Source organism: Somniosus microcephalus, chromosome 13 (genome assembly GCF_052327205.1).
Source record: "Somniosus microcephalus isolate GS21.2 chromosome 13, FLI_Smic_1.0, whole genome shotgun sequence".
NCBI classification, from domain to species: domain Eukaryota; kingdom Metazoa; phylum Chordata; class Chondrichthyes; order Squaliformes; family Somniosidae; genus Somniosus; species Somniosus microcephalus.
This window is the reverse complement of record NC_140999.1, coordinates 4,622,317-4,642,853: the sequence shown is the minus strand read 5'-3', so window position 1 is coordinate 4,642,853 and position 20,537 is coordinate 4,622,317. Positions and strand designations below refer to the sequence as shown.

General features: G+C 52.1%; 1 protein-coding gene across 2 annotated transcripts; it reads left to right on the top strand.

The window, feature by feature from the left end:
* Positions 1–1,627: 1,627 nt before the first annotated feature.
* Positions 1,628–20,006, top strand: LOC147107994 (uncharacterized). Of its 2 annotated transcripts, XM_086004378.1 has the most exons (6): positions 1,640–2,171; positions 5,777–5,837; positions 6,559–7,247; positions 12,719–12,782; positions 16,137–16,245; positions 18,078–20,005. In XM_086004378.1, exons 1-6 carry the CDS (start codon positions 1,809–1,811, stop codon positions 18,088–18,090), a joined length of 1,299 nt encoding a protein of 432 aa, XP_085860504.1. In that variant the 5' UTR covers positions 1,640–1,808; the 3' UTR covers positions 18,091–20,005. The 2 variants fall into 2 exon arrangements, 1 of the variants encoding a protein (XP_085860504.1); XR_015080506.1 differs by lacking the exon at positions 12,719–12,782 and having other exon boundaries at positions 1,628–2,171; positions 18,078–20,006.
* The last annotated feature ends 531 nt before the right edge of the window (positions 20,007–20,537 follow it).

Below are 20,537 nucleotides of genomic sequence, written 5' to 3'. Positions count from 1 at the left end.
ATGGCCTACTCCTGCTCCTATCTTCTATGTTTCTATGTTTCTTCCCCTAAAGGACATCAGTGAACCCGTTGGGTTTTTACAACAATCCGACAGATTCATGGTCACCGTTACTGATCCCAGCTTTTTATTTCCAGATTTTAAAAAATCCAAATTCACCCCACACCACTTACTGTAACACTCTGATATACCCCGCACCCCTCACTGTAACACTCATATACCCCACACCCCTCACTGTAACACTCTCTGATATACCCACACCCCTCACTGTAACACTCTGATATACCCCACACCCACACCCCTCACTGTAACACTCTGATATACCCCACACCCCTCACTGTAACACTCTGATATACCCCACACCCCTCACTGTAACACTCTGATATATCCCACACCCCTCACCGTAACACTGATATACCCCACACCCCTCACTGTAACACTGATATACCCCACACCCCTCACTGTAACACTCTGATATACCCCACACCCCTCACTGTAACACTCTCTGATATGCCCACACCCCTCACTGTAACACTCTGATATACCCCACACCCCTCACTGTAACACTCTGATATACCCCACACCTCTCACTGTAACACTGATATACCCCACACCCCTCACTGTAACACTCTGATTAACCCCACACCCCTCACTGTAACACTCTGATATACCCCACACCCCTCACTTTAACACTGATATACCCCACACCCCTCATTGTAACACTGATATACCCCACACCCCTCACTGTAACACTGATATACCCCACACCCCTCACTGTAACACTCTGATATACCCCACACCCCTCACTGTAACACTCTGATATACCCCACACCCCTCACTGTAACACTCTGATATACCCCACACCCCTCACTGTAACACTGATATACCCCACACCCTCACTGTAACACTCTGATATACCCCATACCCCTCACTGTAACACTGATATACCCCACACCCCTCACTGTAACACTGATATAACCAACACCCCTCACTGTAACACTGATATACCCCACACCCCTCACTGTAACACTGATATACCCCACACCCCTCACTGTAACACTGATATACCCCACACCCCTCACTGTAACACTCTCTGATATACACACACCCCTCACTGTAACACTGATATACCCCACACCCCTCACTGTAACACTCTGATATACCCCACACCCTTCACTGTAACACTCTCTGATATACCCCACCCCTCACTGTAACACTCTCTGATATACCCCACACCCCTCACTGTAACACTCAGATATACCCCACACCCCTCACTGTAACACTGATATACCCCACACCCCTCACTGTAACACTCTCTGATATACACACACCCCTCACTGTAACACTCTCTGATTTACCCCACACTCTCACACATACGACAATCTGCTATCAGTGGTTCCTTTAGTTCCATCAAGCAGTTGCATCCTTGAGGAATTATGTCCATTTCCCCTCGGTGTCAGGGAGCTAGCTCCACACCCAGGAGCGAAGCTAAACAACCGTCAGATTATATTTTTGAATGATGATTTTCCTGTGCAGCGGTGGTGGAAGTGGAGATTTGTTGATCGCTGGCTCCTCGAACACATGGCTTGCAGGAAGGAACTTGAGAGGCAGATAAAACAAACAGACAAAGAGTGTTTATTCATTATGCCGGATGATTTATTTGCAGTCTCTCCCTTGAGATGGGGACACGGTTGGCAAATTGTGTCCGGGCAGGAGTGGAGTTGTGCGTGGCCGGTTTGCCCCCGCCCTTCCTGCACTAAATTGCTGCTGAAGGTCAGATAAAGGAGCTCGGCAGTGCCAGTTGTCTGGAGATGGACCACAACAGCTACGCAATGAGGAATCTGGGCTACAATGGCAAGAACTACGAGAGGGCGCAATCCAGGAGCTGTAGTTCTTATGTCCAATACTTTCTGCTGTCCACCAGCATCATCCAGTTGCTGATAATCATGGGGCTGGTCCTCTTCATGACCTACGGGAAAAATCACAGCAGCCAGCAGAATCACTTGGAGACCACGCAGAACCAATCCATCAAGTTCATCAGCGACATTAACAAACTGCACGGGATCGTGGGCAGCCAGAAGCGGGATCTGAAGGCTTGGCAGTACCGGAGCGGCAACCTATCAATCCAACTGATGGTGCTCAGCAGGACTCTACAGAATTGCATCTCCAAAGTGGCAAGTCTTTCTCTTTAACAAGTCCTGACTGCGTCGCGTTCTCGTTGCAACCTGTTGGGTGTCAGCCGTGGGTCAGTGGCCCCTGGAGTCAGCTGGTCTTGGGTTCGAGTCCCACTCCAGAGACTTGAGCGCGTAGTCCAGTGCAGTACTGAGGGAGTGCTGCACTGTCGGAGGGGCAGTACTGAGGGAGTGCTGCACTGTCGGAGGGCCAGTACTGAGGGAGTGCTGCACTGTCGGAGGGCCAGTACTGAGGGAGTGCCGCACTGTCGGAGGGGCAGTACTGAGGGAGCGCCGCACTGTCGGAGGGGCAGTACTGAGGGAGTGCTGCACTGTCGGAGGGCCAGTACTGAGGGAGTGCTGCACTGTCGGAGGGGCAGTACTGAGGGAGCGCCGCAGTGTCGGAGGGGCAGTACTGAGGGAGTGCTGCACTGTCGGAGGGCCAGTACTGAGGGAGTGCTGCACTGTCGGAGGGGCAGTACTGAGGGAGCGCCGCAGTGTCGGAGGGGCAGTACTGAGGGAGCGCCGCAGTGTCGGAGGGGCAGTACTGAGGGAGCGCCGCAGTGTCGGAGGGGCAGTACTGAGGGTGCGCCGCAGTGTCGGAGGGGCAGTACTGAGGGAGCGCCGCACTGTCGGAGGGGCAGTACTGAGGGAGCGCCGCAGTGTCGGAGGGGCAGTACTGAGGGAGCGCCGCAGTGTCGGAGGGGCAGTACTGAGGGAGCGCCGCAGTGTCGGAGGGGCAGTACTGAGGGAGCGCCGCAGTGTCGGAGGGGCAGTACTGAGGGAGCGCCGCAGTGTCGGAGGGGCAGTACTGAGGGAGCGCCGCAGTGTCGGAGGGGCAGTACTGAGGGAGCGCCGCAGTGTCGGAGGGGCAGTACTGAGGGAGCGCCGCAGTGTCGGAGGGGCAGTACTGAGGGAGCGCCGCAGTGTCGGAGGGGCAGTACTGAGGGAGCGCCGCAGTGTCGGAGGGGCAGTACTGAGGGAGCGCCGCAGTGTCGGAGGGGCAGTACTGAGGGAGCGCTGCACTGTCGGCGTTGCCGTCTGTCGGATGAGACGTTAAACCGAGGCCCCGTCTGCCCTCTCAGGCGGACGTAAAAGATCCCACGGCCACTTTTTCAACGAAAAGCAGGGGAGTTCTCCCCGGTGTCCTGGGGCCAATATTTATCCCTCAACTAACATCACTAAAAACAGATAATCTGGTCATTTATCAGCTTACTGTGTGCAAATTGGCCTATCAGTCCTTGCCCCTGACTCCACATGCTCTGACCTTAGTCATGAGCCAACTACACTTCAAAAAAAGTACTTTGTTGCGTGTAAAACACTTTGGGATGTCCTAAGGTCATGAAAGACGCTACATAAATGCAAATACTTTCTTTCTTTAACCTTTGGGATGATACTGAAACGTACAACAACACCGACAGCAAAACTTGCATTTATATAGCGCCTTTAATGTAGTAAAATGTCCCAAGGCGCTTCACAGGAGCGATTATCAAACAAAATTTGACACCGAGCCACATAAGGAGATATCAGGACAGGTGACCAAACGCTTGGTCAAAGAGGTCGGTTTTAAGGAACGTCTTAAAGGAGGAGAGAGAGGCGGAGAGGTTTAGGGAGGGAATTCCAGAGCTCGGGGCCCAGGCAGCTGAAGGCACGGCCGCCAATGGTGGAGCGATGGAAGTGGGGGATGCGCAAGAGGCCAGAATTGAAGGAGCGCAGAGATCTCGGAGGGTTGTTGGGCTGGAGGAGTTTACAGAGATAGGGAGGGGCAAGGCCATGGAGGGATTTGAAAACAAGGATGAGAATTTTAAAATCTAAGCATTGCCGGACCGGGAGCCAGTGTAGATTAGTGAGCACAGGGGGTGATGGATGAACAGGACTTGGTGTGAATTACGGGGCAGCAGAGTTTTGGATGAGCTGAAGTTTACGGAGGGTGGAATGTGGGAGGCCAGCCAGGAGTGCGTTGGAATCGTCGAGTCTGGAGGTAACAAAGGCGTGGATGAGGGTTTCAGCAGCGGATGAGCTGAGGCAAGGGCGGAGATGGCCGGTGTTAGGGAGGTGGGTGTAGGCGGTCTTGGTGATGAAGACAATTTGGGGTCAGAAGCTCAGCTCAGAGTCACCAAGGTTACAAACAGTTTGGTTCAACCTGAGACAGTGACCTGGGGAGGGGGATAGAGTCGGTGGCGAGGCAACAGAGTTCGTGGCGGGGATCGAAGACAACGCCTTTTGGTCTTTCCAATATTTAATGGGATAAAATTGCAGCTGATGCGGGACTGGATGCGGGACAAGCAGCATGAGGCCGTGCCATGCTGGGATTCTGCTCCGGTCGGCAATCCAGGGCGATCCGATAGGAAGTGCTGATGTGTGGGTGTCAGACTCGGAAGCTTGAGTGAGTCAATGGAGTGGGTCCAGCGCCCTGTGAAAGGTGTCACTCCAGCAATGAGTCTGTACCTTCAGGAAAGGAGGGGGGAAATTAGGTGGGGGTTGGATATTAAATGGACATAACTAATAAAAAAAATTGTTTTATTTTATCCCTATCTCTGTAACCTCCTCCAGCCCTACGACCCTCCGAGCTCTCTGCACTCCTCTAACTCTGGCCTCTTGCGCATCCCCCACTCCCTTCGCTCCCCCATTGGCGGCCGTGCCTTCAGCTGCCTGGGCCCTAAGCTCTGGAATTCCCTCCCTAAACCTCTCTGCCTCTCTCTCCTCCTTTAAAACGCTCCTTAAAACCGACCTCTTTCCTGTCCTAATATCTCTTTATGTGGCTCGGTGTCAAATTTTGTTTGATAATCGCTCCGGTGAAGCGCCTCGGGATGTTTTCCTACGTTAACAGTGCTGGATAAATACAAGTTGTTGTTTTTGTTGAACACAATGCTCATCCTGCTGTTTCCTACTCGAAGTCATTCTTTCCCAGGATCTCACTTTCCCGCCTCAGTCTTTCCTTTTTCCCACAAGCCATGGTCATTTAAAGCCCAGTCTTGGCAACATCCGACCGCCTGAATTGCCTCCTCTTCCCTCATTGGTGGTGCTTTTCGGAGGTTTGGCCTGCAGTGTCTCTGTCGGGGCAAGAGCCTCCGATGATTTAGTCTCTTCCCCCTTTAACCTGAAGGGTGGGTTAGATGGAGGAACATAAGAACGTAAGAATTAGGAGCAGGAGTCGGCCATTCGGCCCCTCGAGCCTGCTCCGCCATTCAATAAGATCATGGCTGATCTTCCACCTCAACTCCACTTTCCCGCCCGAGCCCCATATCCCTTGACTCCCCTCGAGTCCAAAAATCTATCGATCTCAGCCTTGAATATACTCAACGACTGAGCATCCACAGCCCTCTGGGGCAGAGAATTCCAAAGATTCACCGCCCTCTGAGTGAAGAAACTCCTCCTCATCTCAGTCCTAAATGACTGACCCCTTATCCTGAGACTGTGACCCCTGGTTCTAGACTCTCCAGCCAGGGGGAAACAGCCTCTCAGCATCTACCCTGTCAATCCCCCTCAGAGTCTTGTATGTTTCAATGCGATCACCTCTGATTCTTCTAAACTCCAGAGGAGGAACAACATGGGTTGAAATTATTGAGAGTTGAGAGATAATAACGCTGGTTTCTTTCCACTGACAGAATGCTTTGCCAAACACCACCAACAGACTGAAATGTCTTCCTCCCTTCACCTGTTTTGATGGTAAGTCACTGAACTATACTAGAACGTAAAAACTCAGTTAGCTGTGACCAAGTGCCAGGCCGTTCAGGGGTGATGTCAGGAAGCACTTCTTCACACAAAGGGCGGTGGAAATCTGGAACTCTCTCCCCCAAAAAGCTGTTGAGGCTGGGGGGTCAATTTTCAAAACTGAGATTGATCGATTTTTGTTGGGTAAAGGTATTAAGGGTTACGGAACCAAGGCGGGTAGATGGAGTTAAGATACAGATCATCTGTGATCTAATTGAATGGCAGAACAGGCTCGAGGGGCAGAATGGCCTCCTCCTGTTCCTTCGTTCCTAGAGGACCTCACTTAGTCACATTTTGTGCTGCCCACATGTACGTTGCAAATTGGATGACAATCGTGTGCCCGCCGTGCAGTGCAGTGCAGCATGCACCCACCATGCAGTGCAGTGCAGCATGCAGCCACCATGCAGTGCAGTGCAGCATGCACCCACCATGCAGTGCAGCATGCAGCCACCATGCACTGCAGTGCAGCATGCAGCCACCATGCATGGCAGTGCAGCATGCACCCACCATGCAGTGCAGTGCAGCATGCAGCCACCATGCACTGCAGTGCAGCATGCAGCCGCCATGCACTGCAGTGCAGCAATGTTTACTGGCAAACAGTTGGGTTTGAAATTGCTTTGGGGGAAAAAAAAATAACAGGTAGAAAATGTTAACGGTGTCTCCACATCTTTCACAGCTTCAGACCCCAACTGGAAAATGGTGACCTTCGCGACCTTGCAAACAAACTACTCAATCGTCCAAAAGAAGCTCGCAGACGTCAAGGCCGAGAACGAGCTCAAGGAGGCGAAACACATGTTGGAAGAAACAAAACTGAAGAGTCAGAAAAGGGTGCTGCTCAAACAGCTCGAAGATCTCCGAGAGAACTGCACATCCATGAGCAAGGACTTCCAGAAGACGATGGACGCGACCAGAGCAAATTACGAAGCCGGTTTCAGACTGCTCACTGAGGGGCTAGGGCGCTCTGACCCCAGTCTGAGCAGGCGAATCGAGCAAATTCGAGCCAACTGCACGCCGCTGTCCTCAACCTTTCAGCAAGCGATCCAGCAGAAGTTAGCTCACTTCGACGCAACGATCAAAGGAATGTGGCAGGACAACAACGAACGAAACTCGAGGATAGGGACCTTGGAAAAGATGAACGAGGAATGCAAGCGAGATGCTGCAGCCCAATTAAACCAACTCAAGAGAAAAGAGTCCGCGCTGCAGGAGCACGAGGAGAAGTTCTTGGCTGAGAAGGTGCAGCTCCTGGAGGAGCGGAATAACTTGAGGAATCAGCTGGCGACCACGGCCACCAGAAACCAGCAACCCAAGTACTTCATCAACCCGGGACCCATCAAAACGTCATCACCTTTCTGCAGCACTGAAAAAGTGAGTGTGCGCCACCCGGTCGGTGCCTTGGCTGATTAAACTCAGCGAGAGCCTGAACCCAAATTGACCAGGAATAACTCCCCAGGTTCAATCCCCAGGGTCATTAACCACAGGAGGACATGAGGAGAATTTTTTTCTCACACCGAGGGTTGTTGAGATTTGGAACGCGCTGCCTGAAGGGGTGGTGGCGTCAGATTCAATAGGAACTTGCAAAATGCAATTGGACATGTATTTGAAGAGGGCTCTGTGGGGAAAGAGCAGGGGGGAATGGGACTAAATTGGAGAGCTCGTTCAAAGAGCCGGCACAGGCACGACGGGCCGAATGGCCTCCTCCTGTGCTTAAGCTTCTATGGATCTATGATTTCATGGCCTGTGCTGAGATGTTTCTTTTCAGAGAGGGCAGCAACATGGGGGACCTTCAATTGGCTTCAGTGTCTATGGGTTAGGAAGGAGAATACACACAGCCAGGGATCCGACTCCTAATCATTACAGTGACTGACCCCTGCCGTAAAGTGCTCATCTGTGGGCGTCGAGTCAGGGCTGAAGTGGAGTTTTTGAAACATAGAAACATAGAAGATAGGAGCAGGAGTCGGCCATTCGGCCCCTCGAGCCTGCTCCGCCATTCAATGAGATCATGGCTGATCATCCAAATTCAGTACCCTGTCCCTGCTTTCTCCCCATATCCCTTGATCCCTTTAGCCGTAAGAAATATATCTAACTCCTTCTTGAATATATTTAATGAATTGGCCTCTACTGCCTTCTGTGGTAGAGAATTCCACAGGTTCACCACTCTCTGGGTGAAGAAATTCCTCCTCATCTCTGTCCTAAATGGCTTACCCCTTATCCTTAGACTGTGACCCCTGGTTCTGGACTCCCCGCCATCGGGAACATCCTTCCTGCATCTAGTCTGTCCAGGCCTGTTAGAATTTTATAAGTTTCAATGAGATCCCCCTCATTCTTCTAAACTCCAGCGAGTACAAGCCCAATCGACCCAATCTCTCCTCATACGTCATTCCTGCCATCCCAGGTATCAGCCTGGTGAATCTTCACTGCACTCCCTCCATGGCAAGAACATCCTTCCTCAGATAAACACTCGACACCAGGTCTGCATTCAAAGATTCAGGCAGTCTTTATTCGCACCGGTGGGGAGACAACCTGCTATTGGTCTAGCCAGACTTCTCTCCGATGATACAAAGTTTTAAGCAGTCTTTTATACAAAATATAGGTGCATGATTAGCCTCGTGCATGATCCATCTTAGCAACTTGATTGGGCTTATGCTCCACTCGAGCCTCCTCCCACCCCTCTTCATCTCACCCCATCACCATATCCTTCTATTCCTTTCTCCCTCATGTGTTTATCCAGCTTCCCCTTAAATGCATCGACGCTATTTGCCTCAACCACTCCCTGTGATAGCGAGTTCCACATTCTCACCACTCTCTGGGGAAAGAAGTTTCTCCTGAATTCCCAATTGGATTTATTAGTGACTGTCTTATATTGATGGCCCCTAGTTCTGGTCTCCCCCACAAGTGGAAACATCTTCTCTGCGTCTACCCTATCGAACCCTTTTATAATTTTAAAGACCTCGATCAGGTCACCCCTCAGCCTTCTCCATTCTAGAGAAAAGAGCCCCAGCCTGTTCAATCTTTCCTGATACAGTTATAACCTTTCAGTTCTGGTATCATCCTTGTGAATCTTTTTTGCACTTTCTCCAATTTACTGATTGGTTATATAAAATAAAGCAGGGCTTACATTAACGGCGCCTACCAATGCGTGACATCAAGATACCGCCTTCATTACCGGAAAAGCATATGACCATTATCACCGCAACTATGGCATTGCGCTTATGCTGGGTGTGGTTTCACCAACATTGTACATTCTTCTAAGAAGAAGACTCCTGACCCATTGTTGTTTATCTGCCCCTCTAGGCCTCTTGTGGTTCAATGTACTAGTTGCAATCATCTCCAAGTTACACAGCTTGCCGCAGTTAATCATTCTAACACTACTGCAAAATCAACATGTCATTCTTAGCGTTATCTCAACTGTCAGTTCAGCAACTTAAGACAGCTTACTTCTGCAAAAGGCGTACTTCTGCAAAAAGACTTATTAGCTCATTTAGTTCCCGAGACCCATTCTTAACCCTTAAATCATAGTAGAGCTCTAAAGCCCCACTTCAGGGTGAGCATGGGCTCGGCAGTGAAGGCCCTTATGCTCAAATGAGCTGATGTTCACTGTCTAGACTCACCTTCGAAGCACAGACACTTGGGCGAGGGATGAGGATTTATTAGCAACTATCTTGTACTCGTGCCCCCCCCCCCCCAGTTTTGGATTCTCCCACAAGTGGAAACATTCTCTCCAAATCTACCCTGTCCAACCTTATCATTAGTTTTCCTTAATTGGAACAATATTTCAGTGTGGGGATTAAACCTCACCAAAGGCAAGGCCCGTGGGGTGAGGTCACCTGGGTGAGACCACGGCCTTTGGAGCCAGACCCCAGCACGTGGCAGCACCTTCAGGAGAGGAAGGGGGAAGCTACAGGGGAGAAGCACATCCCAATAACTTTGTTAAACATAATTTTCTTTGCATAAAGTCCCGTTGGCTTGGCTTATTATTGGTTGGACTCCCACTGAACGCTCCTCAATCGCTTCCTTGATAACGGAGTTCAATATATTTCTTGCCACAGTTTGAAAGGAAAGGACTTGCATTTCTATAGCGCCTTTCACAACCTCAGGACGTCCCAAATCGCTTTACAGCCAATGAAGTGCAGTCACTGTTGTAATGTAGGAAATGCGGCAGCCAATTTGCACACAGCAAGCTCCCACAACCAGCAATGTGATAATGGCCAGATCATTTGTTTTTTGTGATGTTGATTGAGGGATAAATATTGGCCCCAGGACACCAGGGAGAACTCCCCTGCTCTTCTTCGAAATAGTGGCCGTGGGATCTTTCACGTCCACCTGAGAGGGCAGACGGGGCCTCGGTTTAACGTCTCATCCGAAATATGGCCCCTCCGACAGTGCGGCGCTCCCTCAGTACTGCACTGGAGTGTCAACCTGGATTATGGGGCTCAATTCTCATGGGGTGGGGCCTTGAACCTTCTGACTCCGAGGTGAGAGAGTGCTACCCACTGAGTCACGGCTGACACTAACTGTCCTGCAATGAAGACCAAACCCCTTTGGGGTTTCACTGTGACAAAGGCCTCACCCCATTCTATTCCAGCTCCCCTCATCAAAGATTATATTTATTTATATAATGGAACGCCAGTGTCTGATTATCTAGCTTGCCGTCGCCAGGAGGGATTCCAAACCTTTCATCCCTTTCTCACTCCTGGATATTGAGGGATCATAGCCGACGTTTGCTGTCATTGAGGCTGTGTCTGTGATCTGGCGCCCAGTCTGAAAGCTTCCTCCTTCCTCTTGGCAACGGCTGTTTAATTAACCTGCGACCTTCTCCCTGACGCACAGACAAGGCAGTTCCTGTTCTGCTTGAAGCAGAGGGACACTTACCATAAAATACCGCAGCACAGAAACAGGCCATTCGGCCCGACTGCTCCATGACGGTGTTCATGCTCCACACCAGCCTCCTCCCACCCTACTTCATCTCACCCCATCACCATATCCTTCTATTCCTTTCTCCCTCATGTGTTTATCCAGCTTCCCCTTAAATGCATCTATGTTATTCGCCTCAACCACTCCCTGTGGTAGTGAGTTCCACATTCTCACCGCTCTCTGGGTGAAGAAGTTTCTCCTGAATTCCCCATTGGATTTATCGGTGACTATCTTATATTGATGGCCCCCCAGTTCTGGTCTCCCCCACAAGTGGAAACATCTTCTCTACATCTACCCTATCGAACCCTTTCATGATCTTAAAGCCCTCTATCAGGTCACCCCTCAGTCTTCTCTCTTCTAGAGAAAAGAGCCCCCGCCTGTTCAGTCTTTCCTGATACAGTTATAACCTCTCAGTTCTGGTATCATCCTTGTGAATCTTTTTTGCACTTTCTATATTCTTTCTGTAATATGGAGACCAGAACTGTGCACAGCGCTCCAAGTGTTGTCTAACCAAGGCTCGATACAAGTTTAACAGAACTTCTCCGCTTTTCAATTCAGTCTCTCTGGAAATGAAGCCCAGTGCTTGGTTTGCTTTTTAATGGCCTTATTAACCTGCGTCGCTACTTTCAGTGATTTGTGTATCTGATCCCTCTGCTCCTCTACTCCGTTTAGACTTATTATCCAAGCATTATGCGGCCACCTTATTCCTCCTACCAAAATGTACCACCTCACACTTATCCATATTGAAATTAATTTGCCATTTACACACCATTACTAATAGGAAGAGGTTCTACTGTTTATGTACAAGGCCTGGATCAGACCCCGATTCACAGAGAGAATATTATTTGTATAAATCCTGGGGAGAGGATAGAGGCATCAAATGGGCCTGATTCTGGGTATTGGGAATGTACGTTGTGAAGGAAGGCTGAGAGAGTTGATTTAGTTCTACAGTAGTTGGGAAAGAGGGAACCTTGAGGCAGACTCAGATGTTAACGGTGATGAAGGTTCAAGTTCCAGCTCGTGGGGCCTTCTCGGATCCAATGGGCAAGTCCCCGAGGCCTGGCTATAGTATCCTGTCTGACTGGGCCCACTCCTGTCCCACTCTAACACAAGGCCCTGGGTCCACTCCTGTCCCACTCCAACACCAGGCCCTGGGCCCACTCGAACACCAGGCCCTGGGCCCACTCCTGTCCCACTCTAACACCAGGCCCTGGGCCCACTCCTGTCCCACTCCAACACCAGGCCCTGGGCCCACTCGAACACCAGGCCCTGGGCCCACTCCTGTCCCACTCTAACACCAGGCCCTGGGCCCACTCCTGTCCCACTCTAACACAAGGCCCTGGGCCCACTCCTGTCCCACTCTAACACCAGGCCCTGGGCCAACTCCTGTCCAACTCTAACACCAGGCCCTGGGCCCACTCCTGTCCCACTCTTAACACCAGGCCCTGGGCCCACTCTAACACCAGGCCCTGGGCCCACTCTTAACACCAGGCCCTGGGCCCACTCCTGTCCCACTCTAACACCAGGCCCTGGGCCCACTCTAACACCAGGCCCTGGGCCCACTCCTGTCCCACTCTAACACAAGGCCCTGGGCCCACTCCTGTCCCACTCTAACACCAGGCCCTGGGCCAACTCCTGTCCAACTCTAACACCAGGCCCTGGGCCCACTCCTGTCCCACTCTTAACACCAGGCCCTGGGCCCACTCCTGTCCCACTCTAACACCAGGCCCTGGGCCCACTCTAACACCAGGCCCTGGGCCCACTCTTAACACCAGGCCCTGGGCCCACTCCTGTCCCACTCCAACACCAGGCCCTGGGCCCGCTCTAACACCAGGCCCTGGGCCCACTCCTGTCCCACTCTAAAACCAGGCTCCAGGGTTCCTCATGTCCGATTGTAACAATTTAATTGCTTTGCATCCAAATAGGAGGCTCTCGCCAATGCTCAGGCTACTATTCGGTATCTGAAGGAGCAGAGCAAGACATCGCATGGTAAGGTGCTTGAACACTGAGCACTCAATCGCAGTGTGAACTCACACGTATTTACGCGCACACACACACACGTGGTTTTCAGATGCACATTTGCAAGTGCAATTATACTGAATTTACAGCACAGACACACTCCGGGAACTGTTGCTGGGAACTGGGATGTTGGCTGAGGTCCTGCTCAGCTGTTGTTCCTGCACGAGTCATGCAACGCAACAGCAACTTGCATTTATATAGCACCTTTAATGTAGTAAAACGTCCCAAGGCGCTTCACAGGAGCGATTATCAAACAAATTTGATACTGAGCCTCGTAAGAAGGAGGATGAGGAGAGATTGGGCCGATTGGGCTTGTACTCGCTGGAGTTTAGAAGAATGAGAGGGGATCTCATTGAAACTTACAAAATTCTAACAGGACTAGACAGACTAGATGCAGGAAGGATGTTCCCAATGGTCGGGGAGTCCAGAACCAGGGGTCACAGTCTAAAGATAAGGGGTAGGCCATTTAGGACAGAGATGAGGAGGAATTTCTTCACCCAGAGAGTGGTGAACCTGTGGAATTCTCTACCACAGAAGGCAGTTGAGGCCAATTCATTAAATATATTCAAGAAGGAGTTAGATATATTTCTTAAGGCTAAAGGGATCAAGGGATATGGGGAGAAAGCAGGGACCGGGTACTGAATTTGGATGATCAGCCATGATCGCATTGAATGGCGGAGCAGGCTCGAGGGGCCGAATGGCCTACTCCTGCTCCTATCTTCTATGTTTCTAAGAAGATATTAGGACAGGTGACCAAAAGCTTGGTCAAAGAGGTAGGTTTTAAGGAGCGTCTTAAAGGAGGAGAGAGAGACGGAGAGGTTTAGGGAGGGAATTCCAGAGCTCGGGGCCCAGGCAGCTGAAGGCACAGCCGCCAATGGTGGAGCGATGGAAATCGGGGATGCGCAAGAGGCCCGAATTGGTCAAGATGGTTCAAGCTTCTCTCACGGAAACTGGGAGCAAATGTTGACAATCAAAGCGCAGAAATTCAAAACGATCTTGACAAGTTGTTGGGGAAATGGCCAGTGTGGATTGATACAGGGAAATGTCCGGTTATGGGATTTATCAGAGGGGCGGTTGGTGTGGACTCGGTACTAAATGGAGAGATATCTTGGGGTTTTATTGGACAGATCACTTAAACCATCAGCACAATGGTTAACATAAGAACAGAAAAATAGGAGCAGGAGTCGGCCGTTCGGCCCCTCGAGCCTGCTCCGCCATTCAATAAGATCATGGCTGATCATCGGCCTCAACTCCACTTTCCCGCCCGATCCCCATATCCCTTGATTCCCCTAGAGTCCAAAAATCTATCGATCTCAGTCTTGGATATACCCAACGTCTGAGCCCTCTGGGGGTAGAGAAGAAAGATAAAAAAGGTTTTAAAAGATCGAACAGAATGTGGGGATGTGCAGCTAGTGGCAGCACATGCAATCCCAGGGATTTGGCTCCGCTAAGACCACATCTGGTAGTACTGCGTGCACTTTAGGTATTTTATACAGCATCTATTCACAATGTCCCAAAGCGCTTCACAGCCAATGAAGTACTCTGTTGAAGTGTCGTCACTGTTGTAATGCAGAAAACACAGCAGCCAATGTGCGCACAGCAGGATCCCACAAACAGCAATGTGATCATGACCAGATAATCTGCCTTTTTTGTTGGTTGAGGGATAAATATTGGCCCCAGGACACCGGGGAGAACTCCCCCCTGCTCTTCTTCGCAGTAGTGACCTTGGGATCTTTTACGTCCACCTGAGAGAGCAGGCGGGGCCTCGGTTTAACGTCTCATCTGAAAGACGGACAAGTACTGCACCTCTGACAGTGCGGCGCTCCCTCAGTATTGCCCCTCCGACGGTGCGGCACTCCCTCAGTACTGCCCCTCCGATGGTGCGGAGCTCCCTCAGTACTGCCCCTCCAAAGGTACGGAGCTCCCTCAGTACTGCCCCTCCGACAGTGCGACGTTCCCTCAGTACTGCCCCTCCGACCGTGCACCGCTCCCTCAGTACTGCTCCTCCGACAGTGCGGCGCTCCCTCAGTACTGCTCCTCTGACAGTGCGGCGCTCCCTCAGTACTGCCCCTCCGACAGTGCGGTGCTCCCTCAGTACTGTCCCTCCGATAGTGCGGCACTCCCTCCGACAGTGCGGCACTCCCTCAGTGCTGCCCCTCCGACAGTGCGGCACTCCCTCAGTACTGACCCTCCGACACTCCCTCAGTACTGCCCCTCCGACAGTGCGGCACTCCCTCAGTACTGCCCCTCCGACAGTGCGGCACTCCCTCAATACTGCCCCTCCGACAGTGCGGCGCTCCCTCAGTACTGCCCCTCCGACAGTGCGGCGCTCCCTCCGTACTGCCCCTCCGACAGTGCGGCGCTCCCTCAGTACTGCCCCTCCGACAGTGCGGCGCTCCCTCAGTACTGCACTGGGAGTGTCGGCCTGGATTCTGTGCTCGAGTTGCTGGAGTGGGGCTCGAACCCACAACCTTCTGGCTCAGAGGCGAGAGAGAGACCCACTGAGCCATGGCTGATAGCACGCGTGGGGCTTGTGGTTCACAGACAGGAGGAAGGATTACAGGCTGGGGGTTCACAGCTGAGCAAATAATAAACTGTATTAAATCAATGGCTGAAGGGCCAGTAACCAGAGGGCACAGATTTAAGGTGATTGGCCAAAGAACCAGAGGCGACATGAGGGGAAACTTTTTTACGCAGCGAGTTGTTAGGATTTGGAATGCGCTGCCTGATAGGGTTTTTTTTTCATTCATTCATGGATGTGGGCGTCGCTGGCAAGGCCGGCATTTATTGCCCATCCCTAACTGCTTTTGAACAACCGAGTGGCTCGCTGGGCCATTTCAGAGGGCAGGGAAGAGTCAGCCACATTGCTGTGGGTCTGGAGTCACATATACCCGGCCAGACCGGGTAAAGGCAGCAGATTTCCTTCCCTAAAGGACATTAGTGAACCAGAGGAGTTTTACAACAATCCGGTAGTTTCATAGTCACATTACTGATTCCAGATTTATTTAACTGAATTTAAATTTCCCAGCTGCCGTGGTGGGATTTAATCTCATGTCTCCGGATCATTATTAGGGCAGGCCTCAGGATTACTGGTCCAGTAACATAACCAAGGTGCTGCCATTCCCACTCTGCAGTGGAAGCAGGTTCAATAGTCGCCTTCAAAAGGGAATTGGATAAATACTTTAAGGGGAGAAATTTGCAGGGCTCTGGGGAAAGAGCGGGGGAGTGGGACTAATTGGAGAGCTCTTCGAAAGAGCCGGCGCTGACTCGATGGCCGAATGGCCTCCTTCTGTGCTGTCTGATTCTCTGATTCTTTGCCCCCAGCACATGAAGCAAACCTGCCGCAACTGGCGGTGACTCTGAGGAAACAGTTGGACCAACAGATCGCAAGCTGTACCAATCGGATTGAAGAGGAGAAGCGGTTGGGCTGCAGGTGAGGTTTCCCCGAGGCAGATGTTTCGCTTTCTTGGCGGTAAATTTAAATTTAAATGATTGGGAGGAAAATCCGGAAGGTTCCGTTTAATCGTGCGAACCACTGCATCCAAATGTCTTTCTTGTCCCCTTCACCCTCCCCCACCCCCTCCCCTCCCCCAACCCCACCCTCCCCTTCCCTCCCTCCCCCTCCCCTACCCCTACACCCCTCTCCCTCCCCCCTCTCCCTCCCCCCTCTCCCTCCCCCCCTCCCTCCCCCTCCCTCCCCCCTCTCCCTCCCCCCTCTCCCTCCCCCCCTCTCCCTCCCCCTCTCCCTCCCCCCCCTCCCTCCCCCCTCTCCCTCCCTCCCCCCCTCTCCCTCCCCCTCTCCCTCCCCCTCTCCCTCCCCCCCTCCCTCCCCCCCTCTCCCTCCCCCCCTCCCTCCCCCCTCTCCCTCCCCCCTCCCTCCCCCCTCCCTCCCCCCTCTCCCTCCCCCCTCTCCCTCCCCCCTCCCTCCCCCCTCTCCCTCCCCCCCTCTCCCTCCCCTCTCCCTCCCCCCCTCCCTCCCCCCCTCTCCCTCCCCCCTCCCTCCCCCCCTCTCCCTCCCCCCTCTCCTCCCCCCTCTCCCTCCCCCACTCTCCCTCCCTTCCCGTGCACTGTACAAGCAGGGATCACAGGATACCGATCAGGAGCGGGAACCCTGGATGATTTTCCCACCTCCAGGCAAAAGGTACTGATGCCAATAATAGCATTCTAACTGAGATCAGCCGAGCAGAGACAGGGGGAGGACCAGGGGCGCTCCCGCTCTGTATTGCTCCAATACAGAGCTGGGAAATAGTGGGAAAATCAGTGGGAAAAACAGCAGGATTGAGTGATGGGAAAGAGTGGGATATACGGTGGGAAAATGGGATTGAGCATTGGGTAATAGTGGGATATATAGTGAGAAAATAGCGGGATTAAATGTTGGGAAGCAGTGGGATATATAGTGAGAGAAACAGTTGGATTGGGTGTTGGGAATTGATTGTTGTTTGTTCCGGGGATATGGGTGGTATGGACAGGCCAGTAATTATTGCCCAACCTCAGTCACCCAATAGTGTGGGACTGGAGTCACCTGCAGGCCCAGTCCAGGTAAGGCCGGCAGGTTCCCTTCCCTCAAGGACATGAGTGGACCAGGTGGGGAATCACACAATCATAGAACTTTACAGCACAGAAGGAGGCCATTCGGCCCATCGTGTCTGTGCGGCCGACAAAGAGCTCTCCAGCCTAATCCCACTTTCCAGCTCTTGGTCCGTAGCCCTGTAGGTTACAGCACTTCAAGAGCATATCCAAGTACTTTTTAAATGTGATGAGGGTTTCTGCCTCTCCCACCCTTTCAGGCAGTGAGTTCCAGACCCCCACCACCCTCTGGGTGAAGAAAGTTCTCCTCAACTCCCCTCTAATCCTTCTACCAATTACTTTAAATCTCTGCCCCCTGGTTATTGACCTCTCTGCTAAGGGAAATAGCTCCTTCCTATCCACTCTATCTAGGCCCCTCATAATTTTATACACCTCAATTAAGTCTCCCCTCGGCCTCCTCTGTTCCATTGGAAACAACCCCAGCCGATCCAATCTTTCCTCATAGCTAAAATCCCCCAGTCCCGGCAACATCCCGGTAAATCTCCTCTGCACCCTCTCGAGTGCGATCACATCCTTCCTGTGGAATCGGTAGGACTGAGTGTGAGTTAACTATGGAGTGTGTAAACCCACTTTGTAGAACACAGATATAGCGCAGGATGGGCCGCTGAGATCAGCTCCTCTTGAATCAAACCGAAGCGGGCAGAAACCAATCGATTTAAACATTTCTCTGTTTTCCAGAATGGTGGGATAGATTGAATGAAGACACCGCGTCTGCCTGGAGTCAGGGAGGATCACAATCTTGGACAGTCAGCGAGCTAAAACCCATCCATGCACAGACACATCCAGTGCAATCGTCTTATTCTCATCTATTTCATCGGCACATCGAAAGATCACATTGATCGCTTGTGTAGACAGCAACTCCCAGGCCACAATCCCTGCTAACTATCATCCACCGACAGTTTCATTATCTGACCAAATGAGGGTGAGGAGGGGAGTCAGGAACAATTGCTTTACACAGAGAGTTGTTGGAGCTCAGAGTGTTTGGTCACAGGGAGGGGTTAGAGGGCGGGACCATCGCATCGTTTAAGGGTAAAATTAGATAAATATTTGAGGCAGAGGCAGCTACTGGGCTATGGGGAGAGCGCGGGGCAGTGGGATTAGTTTGGGATTGATACAGGGCTATGGGGAGAGAGCGGGGCAGTGGGATTAGTTTGGGATTGATACAGGGCTATGGGGAGAGAGCGGGGCAGTGGGATTAGTTTGGGATTGATACAGGGCTATGAGGAGAGCGAGGCAGTGGGATTAGTTTTGGATTGATACAGGGCTATGGGGAGAGCGCGGGGCAGTGGGATTAGTTTGGGATTGATACAGGGCTATGGGGAGAGAGCGGGGCAGTGGGATTAGTTTGGGATTGATACAGGGCTATGGTGAGAGAGCGAGGCAGTGGGATTAGTTTGGGGATTGATACAGGGCTATGGGGAGAGTGGGGCAATGGGATTAGTTTGGGATTGATACTGGGCTATGGGGAGAGCGCGGGGCAGTGGGTTTAGTTTGGGATTGATACAGGGCTATGGGGAGAGAGCGGGGCAATGGGATTAGTTTGTGATTGATACAGGGCTATGGGGAGAGCGCGGGGCAATGGGATTAGTTTGGGATTGATACAGGGCTATGGGGAGAGCAGGGCAGTGGGATTAGTTTGGGATTGATACAGGGCTATGGGGAGAGAGCGGGGCAGTGGGATTAGTTTGGGATTGATACAGGGCTATGGGGAGAGAGCGGGGCAGTGGGATTAGTTTGGGATTGATACAGGGCTATGAGGAGAGCGAGGCAGTGGGATTAGTTTTGGATTGATACAGGGCTATGGGGAGAGCGCGGGGCAGTGGGATTAGTTTGGGATTGATACAGGGCTATGGGGAGAGAGCGGGGCAGTGGGATTAGTTTGGGATTGATACAGGGCTATGGGGAGAGAGCGGGGCAGTGGGATTAGTTTGGGGATTGATACAGGGCTATGGGGAGAGCGGGACAGTGGGATTAGTTTGGGGATTAATACAGGGCTATGGTGAGAGAGCGAGGCAGTGGGATTAGTTTGGGGATTGATACAGGGCTATGGGGAGAGCGGGGCAATGGGATTAGTTTGGGATTGATACTGGGCTATGGGGAGAGCGCGGGGCAGTGGGTTTAGTTTGGGATTGATACAGGGCTATGGGGAGAGAGCGGGGCAATGGGATTAGTTTGTGATTGATACAGGGCTATGGGGAGAGCGCGGGGCAATGGGATTAGTTTGTGATTGATACAGGGCTATGGGGAGAGAGCGGGGCAGTGGGATTAGTTTGGGATTGATACAGGGCTATGGGGAGAGCGGGGCAGTGGGATTAGTTTCGGATTGATACAGGGCTATGGGGAGAGAGCGGGGCAGTGGGATTAGTTTGGGATTGATACAGGGCTATGGGGAGAGCGTGGGGCAGTGGGATTAGTTTGGGATTGATACAGGGCTATGGGGAGAGCGCGGGGCAGTGGGATTAGTTTGGGATTGATACAGGGCTATGGGGAGAGCGCGGGGCAGTGGGATTAGTTTGGGATTGATACAGGGCTATGGGGAGAGCGTGGGGCAGTGGGATTAGTTTGGGATTGATACAGGGCTATGGGGAGAGCGTGGGGCAGTGGGATTAGTTTGGGATTGGTACAGGGCTATGGGGAGAGAGTGGGGCAGTGGGATTAGTTTGGGATTGATACAGGGCTATGGGGAGGGAGCGGGGCAGTGGGATTAGTTTGGGATTGATACAGGGCTATGGGGAGAGAGCGGGGCAGTGGGATTAGTTTGGGATTGATACAGGGCTATGGGGAGGGAGCGGGGCAGTGGGATTAGTTTGGGATTGATACAGGGCTATGGGGAGAGCGGGGCAGTGGGATTAGTTTGGGATTGATACAGGGCTATGGGGAGAGCGTGGGGCAGTGGGATTAGTTTGGGATTGATACAGGGCTATGGGGAGGGAGCGGGGCAGTGGGATTAGTTTGGGATTGATACAGGGCTATGGGGAGAGCGGGGCAGTGGGATTAGTTTGGGATTGATACAGGGCTATGGGGAGAGCGGGGCAGTGGGATTAGTTTGGGATTGATACAGGGCTATGGGGAGGGAGCGGGCCAATGGGAATAGTTTCGGATTGATACAGGGCTATGGGGAGAGCGTGGGGCAGTGGG

What these genes read in the sequence shown, in the direction of transcription:
- LOC147107994 (XM_086004378.1), top strand. Translation starts at nt 1,809, where the DNA reads ATGGACCACAACAGCTACGCAATGAGGAATCTGGGCTACAATGGCAAG. An exon ending in CTTTCTGCAGCACTGAAAAA is followed by an intron (nt 7,248 to 12,718) that starts GTGAGTGTGCGC and finishes GCATCCAAATAG; the next exon opens with GAGGCTCTCGCCAATGCTCA. An exon ending in GCAGAGCAAGACATCGCATG is followed by an intron (nt 12,783 to 16,136) that starts GTAAGGTGCTTG and finishes CTTTGCCCCCAG; the next exon opens with CACATGAAGCAAACCTGCCG.